This window comes from Engystomops pustulosus, chromosome 3, assembly GCF_040894005.1.
Source record: "Engystomops pustulosus chromosome 3, aEngPut4.maternal, whole genome shotgun sequence".
Lineage (NCBI taxonomy): Eukaryota > Metazoa > Chordata > Amphibia > Anura > Leptodactylidae > Engystomops > Engystomops pustulosus.
Window position 1 is genome coordinate 80,140,214 of NC_092413.1, and position 17,228 is coordinate 80,157,441.

At 41.7% G+C, this 17,228-nt stretch overlaps 1 protein-coding gene across 1 annotated transcript; it reads right to left on the minus strand.

The window, feature by feature from the left end:
- Nucleotides 1–270: 270 nt before the first annotated feature.
- On the minus strand, nt 271–16,416 carry DESI2 (desumoylating isopeptidase 2). The gene is made up of 5 exons (XM_072141201.1): nt 16,033–16,416; nt 11,244–11,316; nt 7,675–7,768; nt 5,690–5,831; nt 271–2,182 (listed from the first exon to the last, which is right to left on the minus strand). Exons 1-5 carry the CDS (start codon nt 16,069–16,071, stop codon nt 1,940–1,942), a joined length of 591 nt encoding a protein of 196 aa, XP_071997302.1. The 5' UTR covers nt 16,072–16,416; the 3' UTR covers nt 271–1,939.
- Between the last annotated feature and the right edge of the window lie 812 nt (nt 16,417–17,228).

The window sequence follows — 17,228 nt, forward strand, 5'->3', positions numbered from 1 at the left end:
GGTTTGAGTTATGTTGGTGCATGCCTAGTGTAAACAAATTACATAAGGAAGCTGGTCCGACATGTACTATACACAACAGATTGGCACCCATTATGTTATATTCTGTGAATCTGCAGGCAGACATTTAGGGAATCTCCCCTAGGATAGAAAATCCAATACACCCAAATTTGATGCATTTTAAACAGCAGTAAACTCTATGCACCATTTCCTATAGTCAACTACAACAGGGGTCATTTCCAGAGTAGAAGCTCTTTAGATTTCTATGGGATGAACAGGTCTCTGCTTCTTCAATTGGAGAAGTGGTGAAGTACAAAGCCACATGCTCAAGATGACATGGTATGCAGTCATAAACATCTAAAATTTCCTAGAGCCATGCTCCATCACAGCCAGTATGCCCTGAATACTGGAGTCGGCCTGAAGGCATTGCAGGCCATCGAGTAGGCACAGTACTAGGGGCTCTATCCAATTTTAGATTTGAGAATGTAATGAAGTTCTTGTTACATTTTAGATGATGTTCATTACACACATTGGCACAAGCATACTGGAATAAAGAAGATGCAGTCATGGTTTAGGGGTGTGACTCCATATAAACAATGTGGCGTCATTAGTTAGATTCAGGTTTGCCTATGGATTTGCTGGTTTCCCCACACACATTATATAGGGTGCTTAAACCACACATCTTATCTGGAAAAATCACTCTACGATGCAAAATCCCCGATCTAGTAGAAAACACAGCAGTTGGAGTAAGAGGAGTTTCATTATTCTCACACATGGAACCACACTCCAGAACACACACAAAGCCTAGCAATAGTTTCCTGCAAGATTCCTTATCTCTCAAATTACAAAGGGCTCAAAATAGTTACATTAAAAAAAATAAATAAGAAGCTACTATCCCCTTCTGTTCCTATGGCGTTTAGGCCCTCCACCCGTATCTCCATCCATGTTCCTTTAAACACACGTGGGCAGGGGTGTTCCACTGCTACAGCAGGTGAATAGTTAAGAGGGACTAACAGATAACCGAGCAGTGAATATCACACAGGCAGTGTCAAATTGTGAATGTCAGGAATCCATTACAGTTTTCTTTAGGTTTTAAACTCATTCTGAGCCATTCATTTTTACACAACCCCTTTAAAGCGTTTCTGGACTTGCTGGAAATTGATTGTTTAGCAATTTCATTGTTGAGCGTGAGGAAGGTGAAGCCTAGAACAAGGGGAAAACCCCAGCTGAAGCCTTCTAAAACTGGGGGTACTCCTGAAAAAAACTGAAAAGCTCATGCGTGAGAAACCAATGATCATATGTAACTATGCTTTTCATCAGATTCCCATGAGGCCAGCAGTCAGCCTCCCACAGTCATATTTGGTTTTGCTATAACATATTCTGTAGGTCAGTTAAAAAGATGTGGGAGAATACGATGACCATTTCTCAAGACTTACATGGTCTGTGGCTAGAGAAGATGAAACCACTAAAGTGCAACATGTGAATTACCCAGTCACATGAACAATTCTCCTCCCACTCCTATTCAGGTAGAAGTTAGTATGAAATATATGTGCTGCATATAGATGCTACTGGATTACAGAGCTGAGGTAAAACACCTTTGTCAGTTACACATAGAGAATAATAGTCTTTCAATGGTGGGAAAGAAAAACAACAAATTGCTTAATAGAGAGACCACTTTAAACACTGAAAACATAAAAAAAATTTAAGAAAACAAAATCCCAAAACTGTAATGTTGGGTAGATAACTGTATCATACGCCCTGGCATGTGGAATACAAACATGATCCTGAGCAGAAAATCTGTCAAAAGAACGTGGCCACCTATGCCACAATGTGGAAGAATCCTCCACTGAAGAACAGCAGTGTCAGTTGCTGGAGATCGATCTAAATACTTTTATTATCAAAAAAACAAGAACACAGCCTGTCAGTTCTGAATGACTACCCCCTATAGCTTGGTGTGGCGTCCAGGCCTGGGCATTAGTGATGCGGAGGTTGAGGTGGAGGCAGTGGCTGAGGCAGCTGCATCTTCGGCTTCTTCCAGTTCTTCCTGCAGCTCCTGGCTGACACTGGATTGGAGGGCAGCAGGCGTCAACCATTCCTTAGGTAGACAGCTTTGTAGAAAAGGTACACAGGAACTGAAGTATGCCAACCGGTTTACCCAACGCGGGATCTCTTTACCACAAAGGATCTGCAGAAAACAAAAAATGGATTATAGAACCTTACAGTTATTGGTGGTTCTCTATCACTATATTCTCAAGCTGATACTGGAGCCAGAAATAAATGTTGAGAAGCTGCAACGATGCCTATACAAGTTACATTACTACCAGTGGTAAGGGCAATCCAGCACTGTAGAGGCCCCATGTCCAGGAGCCATGGTTATATGGCTGGAGTCTGAGGCCACTTTCAGGTGTCACTGCTGGTCAACAGTTTGATGGGACAGAAATGTTATGCAAAGGTTTCCCAGAGGTTTGTACAAGTGATTTCAGCTGGAATCCGCTACTCACTTCCTCTCAGTTTTCACCATTCACATATCTTAGGGTACGTGCACAAATAAAAAGGAATACAGCGTAATACACTGGATTTCACACAACCAGTGCATGTGTTACCAGTAGGGAAGTCAAAATGTGGTGTATACCCATTTCTTTTCAAAAGGGCATTTCAACATGCAGTGTGTATCAATGTCCTGCTAATATTTAGGCAAACATACTTTTTCAATAGAATAATACACATTCTTTTTAAAGAAGAATAAGTTGTGGACAAAGTATAAGGTGTGGCCATAATTTAAACAAAAAAAAAAAAAAAAAAAAATATCAGAGACAGGAGGATTAAGCAGGAAGGAGACATGGAAAAGCTTAAGAGGTATTCCCATTGTTTTTAGTTTGGGTCTTCTCCAAGAAAAAAAAAAAAAAATTATATATATATATATTATATATATATATATATATATATATATATATATATATATATATATATATATATATATATATATATATATACACAGTGCACCAACTTTAAACCATTATATACCACTTTGTGCTGCCTGGAAATCCTCCTCTACCTGGTAGCTGCCAACGTCACATGACTGGTCATTTCACACCATGGGGCAGATAGACTAGACCCTAATATACTGCACCAGACAGGACTTTTGATACTAGATAATAAAATCGGTCAGAATATTAAGCAGTCTAGTCCAACTTTGCGCCTCCCATTAGTTGAATTCACACGTTGCAGTTCAAACTACAACTCAACTGCATTATTACCAGATTTGATATGGTCTAAGGTGTCTTTTTTATTTAATAGGTGACAGAAATAAAGGAATAGGTGAATCACATTGAAAAAGGTACATTTGATGTTGAAGGGGAAACCTATAGATAAATGGGAAAAATTAATAAAGTGCGGGTGCTGGCTAAAATCACAAGAAGGTCACAAAGCGTTGTCGAAGGAAAACTAAGTCCCATTGACAGCATTTAGCAGGTGAGCAGCAAATTTACATGGATCACAGGAAACGAATTACGCCAGATGCATCAAATACTACAACAACAGAGTATAACAAGTGATCGCCATCTGCCGGACGACAAGGTACCACAGCTCCTTTTTACCAAAAGCCGGAGCTACGTACACTGCAATTTCCACAGGGATCAATACATTTTATTGTATTGAACATAGCAGTGGAGGGTCACACTCCAGGGTCTTATTCTACACCACATAAATCATGCTAGAGCATGTATCTGGAACAGTTTAGATATGTGGAGTTGTACTTTAGACCAGCTATTCTTAAAATACAACAGAATTTTTTGGTGTACAAGAGAAATGCCTAAAAATGGTCCAGCACCTGCAATACCGTACATTGTGGCACTCAGCATTTAAGGCAGAAATTACTCCAGAATACTCGCATACACAGATGGATAAAATATCCCCCTTTCACCCTGAAGAGTCTGCACCTAAAACCACAGATTACAATACAGGTTTAACTACAATGTGTAAACGTACCCCAATGGGAGTGTAACGGTCCTGTACTGATACAAAGTCCTGGATGCAGAGCAACTGAACCGTACGCTCATTTTTTTTTCTCTCTGGGACTAGTTGTAGCATTGTTTTAAAGAAAAGTTTTAAGAACGGTTTCACATAAGAGAGCTAACAGGCGAGTCTGCAGAGTCTCACATGAAATGAGAAGTCGCGTTCAGTTCCGCTGCTCAGTGTTAGGTTTGATAAATACCACAAACAAAAAAAGGGTCTGACGGAAAATGCTCTCTTGCATGAAATCAGCTTTATTAGCTTTTTTTCTAGTAGTGGACAAAAAAAAAAAAAAAAAGCTATTCAATTGTGCATTGTTGACATTATGCTTTAGGTACCATAATTGTTCAACAAGTTAAAGGACACCTGCCATCAGGTCTCTGCCACTAGTCCTGTCACCTCTTCCTGTTGGAGCAGCTCACAAGGATCCCATCCCAGCCTTTATCTAGTTATTTCATATATTATTCATTGTAAAATCATCTTTTCTTTATTATGTAAATGAGGCTGGTCACATGGTCAGAGGCAGTGATGTTACCCCTGTTACCCCTCAGTCAAGCACTGGGGGTGTGGCTGTGCCTCTCACTCATAAGCCGGACAGCTGAATATGCTAATGACTCATTGGACATCTCACAGGTCATTTGCATACAGCTTTAGGACCTCATTGCTTAGGTTTACAGGCATGTAGAGGGACAATGAAGGGATAGAGGCAATGCTCTCTAATGGCAGTTTATGAAAATATATTTAGTTTAGGGGGGTTATTTTGCCTGACGGGTTCTCTTTAATAATAATGCTCTAAAATTTAGGACATACCGTATATACTCGAGTATAAGCCGAGACCCCTAATTTTACCACCAAAAACTGGGAAAACCTATTGACTCGAGTATAAGCCGAGGGTGTAGTATACAGCCAGCCTGCCCCCTCAGGTATACAGCCAGCCTGCCCCCTCAGGTATACAGCCAGCCTGCCCCCTCAGGTATACAGCCAGCCTGCCCCCTCAGGTATACAGCCAGCCTGCCCCCATGTATGTTGAGCACATTTTTAAAAAATAAACTTAATTCTCACCTTTCAGCGATACTCACCCCCGATCCTCTGCGGTGGCTCTCGATCCCCGGCAGAGTCTTCTGTCTTCTCTTGCCAGAGGAGGCGCGTCCATGCGATCATAGTAAGCGCTGGCGGGGAGATCACATGGACGCGACTCCGCCGGCAAAAGAAGAAAGAAGACAGCCGCAGCCGGGGATCGAGAGCCACCAACGAGGATCGGAAGCCGGCGCCGTGGATCGGGGGTGAGTATCGCTTGAAGGTGAGAGCTAAGTTTATTTATTTAATGTGCTGAACTTCGGGAGCCGCCGCCGGTGGATCCGGGCACCGGAGGGCGAGTATTAACAATTATTTTTTTTAATTGACTCGTGTATAAGCCGGAGTGAGGTTTTTCAGCACATTTTCTGTGCTGAAAAACTCGGCTTATACACGAGTATATACGGTGAATTAGCAGTGTAGTGGGAACAAGGGGTTAACACCATAATTGATCAGAGGGGAGCCATAAAAAGAATCTGAAAAGTTTTAATATTTCCCTATTCCTTGACATCCTCTCCTGGCTTTGTAGTATAATAGGATCCTAGTAGGGGATGATCACGTTTGATGGCACACTTCATTCTTGTATGAAGAAGAAATATTACCTTACCTCAGATAAAGCTGATGAAAAATGGTTGCAGTTTTTGTGCATGAGGTGATAGGCGTTCCCTTTGAATTCTTTTCCAAGCTCTTCGACAATCTTTTCAATATCATTCTCTGTGAAATCTGTGCTTCCCAATGCTATAGCTTCCCTAGGAGAAACCATTTAGAAGTCATTTATCTATACACAACTCACTATAAAACAGTGAGGAACTGGACCTCATTTATCAGGAGTCATACGGCTGAAAACTAGCTTACAAGCCCTGAAATGGGCACAATTCCTGGTGAATGGCCCGACCCAGAAACCCCCCCCCCGCCGTGTGAAGGCAGCGCAGTCATCAGTGAACTGGGCCGACACAGGGTGTTCCTGCCCCGCACCGGCGCACTACTGTTCAGGGTTTCATCAGGAAGCCATGGCCTCCTGATGGTGCCCCCAGAATCTGCCGGACTTACTGGTGGAGGTTCAGAGGAGAAAAGTGGGGTCTAAAGGAGAGTGTCCTTTCTGATCTTCTCTATAGTACATTAAAACAAAGACCCATGCTGTAATGATATAGCAGTTCATACATAATAGTCTCAAGAGAGCTGTACATCGCTTGTAGCAAGTCACATGAATGCCACCTAATTACTTGTACCGTGCCCTCCATGTCCCCTAACCTTTTAAGCAAATAAGGAATGTTGTTTTATTTGACATCTCGGCGGTGTTCAGATGTAGTCTGACTGAATGTAGACATTTCCTTAGAAAGCTGGAGATCTGCACTAGATGAAATTGGTGAGGTGTGCAGCACCTCTCCTCCCACATACATGCTCAGACTGGGGCAGGCTTTTCTACTTTGAGGAACAAAGCACAGTAAAAAGCTGCTACACAAAAGGCCTCCCACCATGTGGCGAGCACATAATTACATCCCAGAATGATCATGTAGTGATGAAAGCGCCACCATACAATCCATAACTCGCTACATTTTTCAATAATCAATGTACTACATGATTATTTCGCCTTTTCTGAAACTATGTACTTTTTTTTCCCTTTCGGTCAGAGAAAAGATTTCTGTGGCAAATGGCTCGATGGGAGTAGGAACAACTAGGAAAACCAGCAAATTTCATATTCTGCAAGATATTTCAGGAATGTGCGGCCCTAGTCAAAAGCCTCTCACTCAGCTAAACCAGTTCCCTACACTGTACTAAATAGATGCAACAAGGCTGAACAGCGCTGTCTACAGTTGGGAATCTGTTCCCTCTGGAATAGATATACTGGTTTAGCTTAATCCTACATCATGTCATTAGGCTTTCTGAAAGTCATGCTTGATGGTGAGGGGAGACCTTACCAAAGAGGAAATGTTTTCCTAATCCCCTCCTGGAAAATGTATTTACATACATTGTCACATATCCTATTTTCACTAGTCTTTCCATTTCCCACGCTTTGCATTGGTGGATCTTGCTATGGGCGACACTTCAACATCATGGATTTAGGTTATTCCACTCATACATTAGTGGAATATGTTGTTAGGGATAAACAGATCTATAAACTTAATTCATACACACACACATATATCATATATCTATATCTATAATGAAGGATCCCAAGAAGATGTAAGCAGAATAAGAAACTTGTTAAACAGCTATTTGAGGCCTGGGTGTCATATTCAATAACTTTAACCACAGTTTTCTTTTTTTTTTTAATAAAATCATTAAATAATGTCAAGAGGTGTGGATAACATGGACTATGACCTGGAGTCAGTCAGGATCCTACACAGACATTCATCCTTGGAAGTCACCAGATTCTGCAGAATGTATTGCACCTATCAAAGAGTAAACACATTGCCAAGACAATTACTATAGGATGGCCCTAAGCTGGAAGCTGCACTACTGCCAAGCACAAATCATAGCAGCAACATGATCGTGGAGATCTTGGGTGAATTCTCAGAAACACTGGTGTACTTGGTAAACATGCACACATGAAGCGGGCTACTCACCCCCCAGCATCGTCACAATACTTACTTAAACTTAAATGTGTCTCCCAGTTCTGAAGAATCCCCTGGCGAGATTTCAAACACCCCAGAGAATGGATAAGGGTGACCACCGTAAGCAAATTCTACAAGGACAACAATGGAAAAACATTTCATGGTTTAAATGGGCCGGAAATTATTTATTCACGTCAAACCTGATCACCCTTCTTCTTTTATAATAATGGATACACATGAACACATTCACGCTCTAGAAATATACATTTCAAATGCTAATCTCCAGGGTCGTCACAAGGATCAACAATCACAGGCAAGAATGTGAAGGGTTAACACCCACAATCGGTGAGTCTTCTCCATGCACCCACGCTAGCTGAAAGGGTATTCGGATTCATATCTTAAGAGCTGATGTTTTTGGCTGTGAGCTGGCTGGCATCTACATGTATTTCTATGGAAATTCCTACACATGGCTGTGGCTTACATGGTCACTTGTATTAGCCGACGGCCTGTGCTTCAAATTGGCTTATGACAGTAGCCGAAAATAACAAACCACAAGCCCAAAATTACACACAATGTAATAGAAGAACAGATTGGTGTGTATCCAAGTGGACCAATGAAAATATTAACGGGCTGAGTCCTCTTCATACAGAGGTGGGGGTTTTTGCATTTTGCACAAAACCCCCACCGCTAATAACCGCGTTCGGTGCTTGCACCGATCGCGGCTATTAACCCTCTCAATGCTGCCGGCAAAGTCGCCGGTGGCGTTTAAAAGACGGTGGCGCCGCCATCTTTTTTTCGATCGCCACGTCCAAGAACGTCATCAGGGGGGGTGGCGATCGGTTACCATGGTAGCCTCGGGTCTTCTTTTGACACGAGGCTACATGGCTTATGAAGGTTCGTTACAATGAGCCAGTGGCTCATTGTAATGTATGACCTGCAAAAATGCCATATATTGCAATACTGTGGTATTGCAGTATATGGTAGGAGCGATCTGACCATCTAGGGTTAATGTACCCTAGATGGTCTAAAAAAAATAGTGAAAAGAAAAAAAAAAAAAAAAAAAAGTTTAAAAAAATTAATAAAATATTAAAAGTTCAAATCACCCCCCTTTCCCTAGAACGGATATAAAACATAATAAACAGTAAAAATCACAAACATATTAGGTATCGTCGCGTCCCAAAATGCCCGATCTATCAAAATATTAAAACGGTTACGGCTGGCGGTGACCTCCGAGGCGGGAAATGGCGCCCAAATGTCCGAAATGCGACTTTTACACCTTTTTACATAACATAAAAAATGAAATAAAAAAATGATCAAAATGTCGCACAGACCTCAAAATGGTAGCAATGAAAACGTCGCCTCATTTCGCAAAAAATGACCCCTCACACATCTCCGTGCGCCAAAGTATGAAAAAGTTATTAGCGTCAGAAGATGGCAAAAATTTTTTTTCTTTTTTGTACACATTCGTTTAATTTTTGAAAATGTATTAAAACACAATAAAACCTATATAAATTTGGTATCACTGCGATCGCACCGAACCAAAGAATAAAGTAGGCGTGTTATTTGGAGCGAAGAGTGAAAGTCGTAAGAACTGAGCCCACAAGAACATGACGCACGTGACGTTTTTTTTCAATTTTTCCACATTTGGAATTTTTTTTCAGCTTCGCAGTACACGGCGTGTTAAAATAAATAACATTACGGGAAAGTAAAATTTGTTACGCACAAAATAAGCCCTCACACAGGTCTGTACACGTAAAAATGAAAAAGTTATGGATTTTTGAAGTTGGAGAGCGAGAAATCAGCCGAAAAACCCTGCGTCCTTAAGGGGTTAAAGGACATATTAGCACCAGGATGAAGGATTGTAAACAAGGCATACTGACAGATGTGTGCCCCTCTGGCAGGATCTGCTCTTCTTTTAGCTTCTTATTCCCCGTTTTTTCCCCAAAAAATGAAAAAAAAAAAAATTATGAAAATGAGCCCGAGGGGTTTGGGGCTCCACATGTTGTAAGGGAGCCCGGAATCCCACGGACCCATTTTCAGGAATTTAAAGCCTTTAATTCTTAAAAACAAGGGCACAGGAAGCTTAAAGAAAAGTGGATCCTGCCAGAGGGGACAAACACCTGTATGTCAGTGTGCTTGGTTTACAATCCTTCATCCTGGTGGTAGAAGTCCTTTAACCCCTTAAGGACACAGGGTTTTTTCGCTCATTTCCCGCTCTCCACCTTCAAAAATCCATAACTTTTTCATTTTTACGTGTACAGACCTGTGTGAAGGCTTATTTTGTGCGTAACAAATTTAACTTTCCCGGAATGTTATTCATTTTTAACATGCAGTGTACTGCGAAGCTGAAAAAATTCCAAATGTGGAAAAATTAAAAAAAAAAAACAAAAAAAAAACGCATGTCACGTTCTTGTGGGCTCAGTTTTTACGACTTTCACTCATCGCTCCAAATAACACCTCAGCTTTATTCTTTGGTTCGGTGCGATCGCGGTGATACCAAATTTATATGGGTTTATTGTGTTTTAATACATTTTAAAAAATTAAACGAATGTGTACAAAAAAGAAAAAAAAATGTTGTCATCTTTTGAAGTTAATAACTTTTTCATACTTTGGCGCACGGAGCTGTGTGAGGTGTCATTTTTTGCGAAATGACCGACGTTTGCATTGCTAGCATTGTGAGGTCTGTGCGACATTTTGATAATTTTTTATGTGATGTAAAAAGGAGTAAAAGTCGCACTTCAGACATTTGGGCGCCATTTCCCGTCTCGGAGGTCACCGCCGGCCGTAACCGCTTTTATATTTTGATAGATTGGGCATTTTGGGACGCGGCGATACCTAATGTGTCTGTGATTTTTACAGTTTATTATGTTTTATATCAGTTTCAGGGAAAGGGGGAGATTTGAATTAATATTTTATTAATTTTTTTTCTTTTTTAAACTTTTTTTCTTTTTTTTTTTCATTAATTCTTAGACCAGCTAGGGTACATTAACCATAGATGGTCACATCGTTCGTACCATATACTGCAATACTTGTGTATTGCAATATATGACATTTTTGCAGCTCATTGTAACGAATCTGCAGAAGCCAGATAGCCTCGGGTCAAACGAAGACCCGAGGCTACCATGGCAACCGATTGCCGCCCCCCGATGACGTTCGGGGGGGGGATGGGCGAGAATGGTAATAAAGATGGCGCCGTCTTTTAAATGCCGCTGGCGAGCACCGACCGCGGTTATTAGCGGTGGGGGTTTGCTGCAATATGCAACAACCACCACCTTTGTATGAAGAGGACTCCGCCCTTGAGCCCTCTTCATACATTCCCTGTACCTCTGCGCCGTAGAGCTACGGCGCAAAGTGTTAAGGGGTTGAAGTTATTTTTGATGACCCACATATATTGCAGCAACAGTGTTAAACACAGATGCTTAGTGTAATAATGAAATTTTATTGGCCTACACTACCAAGAAGGGCACCATGTATCAACCTTTTATTTTTCATGTGCCATTGAGGCAAGTTTCACCACTTGAATCACATTATGTCATTATTGGACAACCAGAGAGAGGGATCTCTTGAGTGTGCAGATTAAGAATAAGATCATTAAATATCACATACCTCTACCATACACCTGAATACCAGAGTGGAAGACACCAATCCCCAAGGATGATGTGTACTCGTTGATCCAATACTAAAAAAGAAAAAATGTTTTCTTATATGATAAAACAGCATTGGTTTGGCCATTTTGCAGATTAGCAGCACATGATATATTTACGATATAAATCAATTAAAGGGAACCCGTCATCCGGAGCCCGTTTCTGGTTCCCCCCTGTCCCCATTGACAATACTATGTACATTGATTGCCAAAGTTTTTATAATAAAACAGTATTTTTCTGATAAAAAGAAAAGTTAGATAGAGGTTTACCTTTCTCTCTGCAGAGCAGTGTCCCATGGGAGTGGCCAGGGTGGGGTGTGGTAATTTCTCAGTCATGCATCCATTTCATATTTCCCATTTCTTATTTTAAAAACTCCCATATCCCTCCTATTTGAAATGGAAGCATGACGTAGCTTCCCGAGGGTGGGAGACCACTCCTCACTGGCCACTCTCATGGGACCCTGCTCTGCAGAGAGAAAGGCAAAAAACTTTCAAAAAAATTGGCAATGAGCACACTATTCTCTATGGGGGGAGCCAAAAAGAGGCTCCTGATGACAGGTTCTCTTGTAAATAGGTGCTTAAATGTTACATTTAGATACAGTAACTACATCGCCCGTGGACAATTATAGGCAAGAAACCAAAAATTCTACAACCGTGCAAAATGTTGTCAGGAGTATTGTGCAGAAGCAGTCACTTTACTGGAAATAGAAAAAGTATCTCCACATTTACCATATACACTACACATATTGCAAACAGTACAGCAAATTCCCCACTAGGAAGACAAATCCTAGATTGTGTCCAACAGCATGTGCTGGCTGCGACGTCCGGCCCGAATGCTGACAAACTGAACTAGTCTGACACACCGAGTACATTTCCAGGGCTCAGCGTTTGGGCCGGACATTCCAGCCAGCACACATCACACTTAGTTTGAAAGGGGTCTCATAGGTTTGGAATCCTAAACCCCATCCACACATTCATTATCAGAGTGTAGTACAGGAAAAGTGCAGTCATATAGTTATACAGCTCACTGCCAGCACCTTGATAAAGACTCTAGTGACATATTCCAGCAATAAACCTTGCCAAGAGTTAGGTCAGTCATCAATGCTCCACAGCCTGAAGCTCCAGCGCAAAGCCTCTACAAGAAAGCTTCACATTTATTTAGACACCTCATGTTAGACTCACTTGCTATTATACTGCTGGCTGCAACGATCAGAGAAGCCTGGCAGACATTACATTGTAAAAACTATCCGCTTTACAAGACAAAACATACAAGGTCATCTCCTGTAATGTCCTACCCTTAACATTCAGATTCATTACACCCACATCATTTCATCAAATGTCCTCTAGCAGAAACCCTTCACCCCTGCACTCCCTACCGTTTCTTCACTGTATCATCAATCCCATGATGCATCAGCACAGTATCAGGTGTAGTTAAAGCCAGCAAAGCCTTTTAAATAAGAGCCCATAAATATACAGTCATCTCTATCTATCATCTTTATCATAAAAAGTGACAGGAGATGTCTAGTTATCACCAGTGGTTGTGACAGGAGTTTGTACCCGCCACTGTTCTCATGTCTGCATGAACATAGAAATACAGAGACCCTAATAAACTGAATGCTCATCAAAACCTGGAGAGGAATAGTGAATAAATAATAAGCAGGTAAGCGGTAAAGATAGAGGAAATTCAGCAGGAGCCCTGTATGTGTCTATAACATCACATGGCCATAATATAATATACAACTAGAACAGTCCAACATCTATTGGAAAACAACAATATTCAAAGCAGAGAGCAAAACTGTGCCTCATAACCACATAATAAAGCAGAAAGCCATAGAAACCATGCCCCTGACAAGACCACATGGGGACAACACCAAGAGTAAGGAAAAGATCACCACAGGAGCGAGGGGCAGACAAAAGATCACATCAGCAATCTCTTCCAAGCCAAACACTAGGACACGATTTAGCAGACGTTTCTGAGGTAAAACTGTTATAGTTGCCCATAGCAACCAATCACAGCTCAAATTTAATTTTATAAACAGCTGTGGGCAGATAAAAACTGAGCTCTGATTAGTTGCCATGGGCAACTAGAACAGTTCTACTTAGACACTTCTAATAAGTCTTCCTATTATGAAGGGGTCCACAGTATTTAGCACTAAGCTGCCATCAGACCATGCTGGGTGCAATCCAGAAATAGAGAGTGAAGGGTAAGTTGGGCAGATTCCTGCTCTATTCCTACCACGGAGAGCTGGAACATTTTTTCACTGTATGCTCATACAGGGAGGTACATCTTCCTGTCCCTCACTGAACATCGGTAGGAGCCGGTGATTGGCTGATGTTCTGCGTCTCCTGAGTGATGTAACTCTCCTTTTATGTTGAGAAGGGTTTCTTACATAGCTCTGAGTATTAAGACAGAGTGAATATGCTATTAAGACTCCATACACACACGGTATTGGGCATTCCAAGGGCCTCAAGCAATGGATCCGCTGTATGTGTGTCATTGGTGTCACACGCAGAACTAATCTCAACTAGTTCAGGACCCAACAAAGGGTGGTTGTTCACCCCTAGGTCTATCAGTTAACATTAGGTCTAACAGGTTAGCAAATGGGTACTACCTGGGTAACATTGACCGCAATGCAAAAAAATTGGAATATACCCTCAAAATATAAAGACAGGTATTCGGTGGTAGACCCAGTAATGAAAAATAGCGCCGAAATCATCACTTTGTCATATATATTTGTTTTGTTTTTTTTTTAATTAAATCAAAAGATCATCCAGTCCCAAAACATCAGCACAGGTCCGTAATCAAAAGTATGAAAAGTTAATTGGCATTAGAATAGGGCGAAACAAATAATTTTTACTGTACAAAAGGTTTTAATATCTATTAAATCAAACATTTGGTATCCTCATTATCAAACCGGTCCAAAGTATAAAGTAGAGGTGTCATTTGGAGCGCACCGTGAAAGACGGCAAAACAAAGCTCATAAGAAAATGGTGAAAACATTTTTTTTTTTTTTGTCAATTTCACCAATTTGGCCCTAATACAGCTCCACACAAGGGAAAAAAAATATGGATTTTTGAAGGTGGGGAGCAAAAAATAGAAATTGGGAAAAAGTCCATCAACAGCAAGGGGTTAAAGACCTTTGTTACATGATGGCTGTGCTTTCTGAAGGCTTATCTATAGCCAGCTCAATTCTATGGCAGATGTCTATATGACGGACCAGAAAAATAAACATATACAACAACACAACCTATTGTAAGAAGGCATAAGGCAAGGCACATTGCTTGTATTTCTTCCCATTGAGACCTAGGTAAAGGGAATGTGACGTGCTGTGGTCAGTGCTTCCTCATTGTTCACTTTACCAGTGCCCAATGTTTGTGTAAGGCAGTACAGAGCCCTGACAATGTTAGCCACAGCCCAGGCTTAGGAACAATACCATGCAATTATTGGACATCTGCTCAGATGTCTCACACAGGATTACAGATCATCAAGTCCTGAATAACAGAAATGCTGGAAAGGTACAAGACAGGAGACCTTTTGGTTATGGTTGCATTGTGATTCCGTTTAGGATGACAAAGCCATTGTTTTCCTATTGGAAGGAGTCTGGGATATATGAAGAGCTCTGGATCATCATTGTAGCTCCGATCCTGACAATTCTTTCTGTTTATGGGACCTTGGAGGGAAGCTACAATGATCATCCAAATTTCTTCTATTTTCTGCTTTATTGGTGTCCTCAGGGTGCTGGTATGAATGAAAGCTGTGACAGAGCAGGGAGTATAAATCATAAAATAAATGTATATGTTGGCGCTTTGAGATAAATACGTGGGTCTTGTTTGTAGTTTGGGCACTCAAAGGTCAAAGTCACTAAAAGGTTCGCCATCACGGGATATAATAGCCTTACTCTGTGTGATCAGCAGCGGATACATGTACCTGTACATGGTATATAATATTCCCTCTGTGTGATCAGCAGCGGATACATGTACCTGTACATGGTATATAATATCCTTACTCTGTGTGATCAGCAGCGGATACATGTTAATAGTATATAATATCCTTACTCTGTGTGATCAGTACCGGATACATGTACATGGTATATAATATTCCCTCTGTGTGATGAGCACCGGATACATGTACCTGTACATAATATATTATATCCTTACTCTGTGTGATCAGCACTTGATACAAGTACATGGTATATAATATTCCCTCTGTGTGATCAGCAGTGGATACGGGTACATGTACATAGTATATAATATTCCCTCTGTGTGATCAGCAGTGGATACGGGTACATGTACATAGTATATAATATTCCCTCTGTGTGATCAGCAGCGGATACGGGTACATGTACATAGTATATAATATTCCCTCTGTGTGATCAGCAGCGGATACATGTACCTGTACATATTATATAATATCCTTACTCTGTATGATCAGCACTTGCTACAAGTACATGGTATATAATATTCCCATTCTGTGTGATCAGTACCGGATACATGTACATAGTATATAATATGCTTACTCTGTGTGGGCAGGATCCCTGACTTGTTGGTGCGAGCACAGTGCAGGTAGACGCCTTTCCTATTAACACCCTGAATGATGACTCCAGGTAAATGATGACTCCGCTCTGACCCGACATGACTCATTGACATAGCAAGAAACAAAGGGGAAGCCACTGGTTGCTGCCATCATCTCCTCCTCATGTCCGGACACTACGATATGTCCCAGTGGTAACAATACAACCCCCACGTACTCACCATATCATACACATTGAGAATCACCGGCTGGTTGGCCATGTCTCCTCATGTAACCGCAGCAGCAGCAGCACAGGACAATGCAGCTCCACCTCGTCCTTGTAGTGCGGATTACAGCGGCGCGGACACTGCTCCACGGCTCATGGCCGGACACAGGTTATATCCAGGCAGCGGTGGAGGGAGCCGAGCAGCGCCCACTAGAAGCCGCATCCTCCCGCACTCCGGCTCCCGTTATACAAACATGACTGCGATTAACAATGACACATCTAAGTAGTTCCGGCGCAGCCGCTGCTTCTCCTTCCGCCGCTTCACCGGCCGTAGTGTCAATAATGCTACCAAAGCGGTGACCACTTACGGAAGCCGCGGAGGTACATTGCGGTGGAAGCCGTCGCTGACAGGCTGACCCGGGGGACGGGAGGGGACGTCATAGAGAGGCGGGTTCAGCAGTAATCAGAGATTCCGGGTGCGCGGCCATGGTGCTGCGGGTTGTTTCGTTCTGTTGTCTATTCCGGTAGTATTTATTACGGTTCTTTATGGTTTTGTGTATTGGTCCTTTGTTTTCAGCTGCATTGTCTGAATGCAACCATAGGATTCCTTCACAGATTTTTTGGGGTCATTTATTGTAGATTTATTTAGAATTCTTTTTATGTGCTTTCTTATGTATCTACAAGTGATACATGTCAGGCTGCCAGCGCACAATGAAGAAATGAGCAGGTTCGCTTCTATGGGCTCATTCTATTGATTCCTCAGGCCCATGTGTGAGCTGACCGGCGAGACATAAACGATACAGCAGGTCCTGTCCTGATTGTTTTTGTGCCCTGCTTGTTTTGTGTCATGATCATGAGTGTGTAAGCGAAGCATCTTGTTTTTTTGCATTGGTCAAACGAATGTTGCAACGTATACCTCTAAAAATTGCCAAAAGCAGGTGCCTCGCCATCACATGTTAGCATCTGTTTTTACAATTTGCGTTCTGTCAGACGTAGCCTTTCACTTCATTTAGAAACTAAATCAAAGTGCACTGGCGGTCAGGGCCGGTTCTAGACAAAGTGGGGCCCTGGGCAAAACTAAAAGTGGGGCCCCAAAATAAAACTATTTTATGACCAGTCACAGTCAGCAAGAGGCTCCTTTAGTATGGTAAAACAAACTGTAATATGAGAATTTTATAGGAGATAGATAAATGATAGGGAGTTTTATGGGCA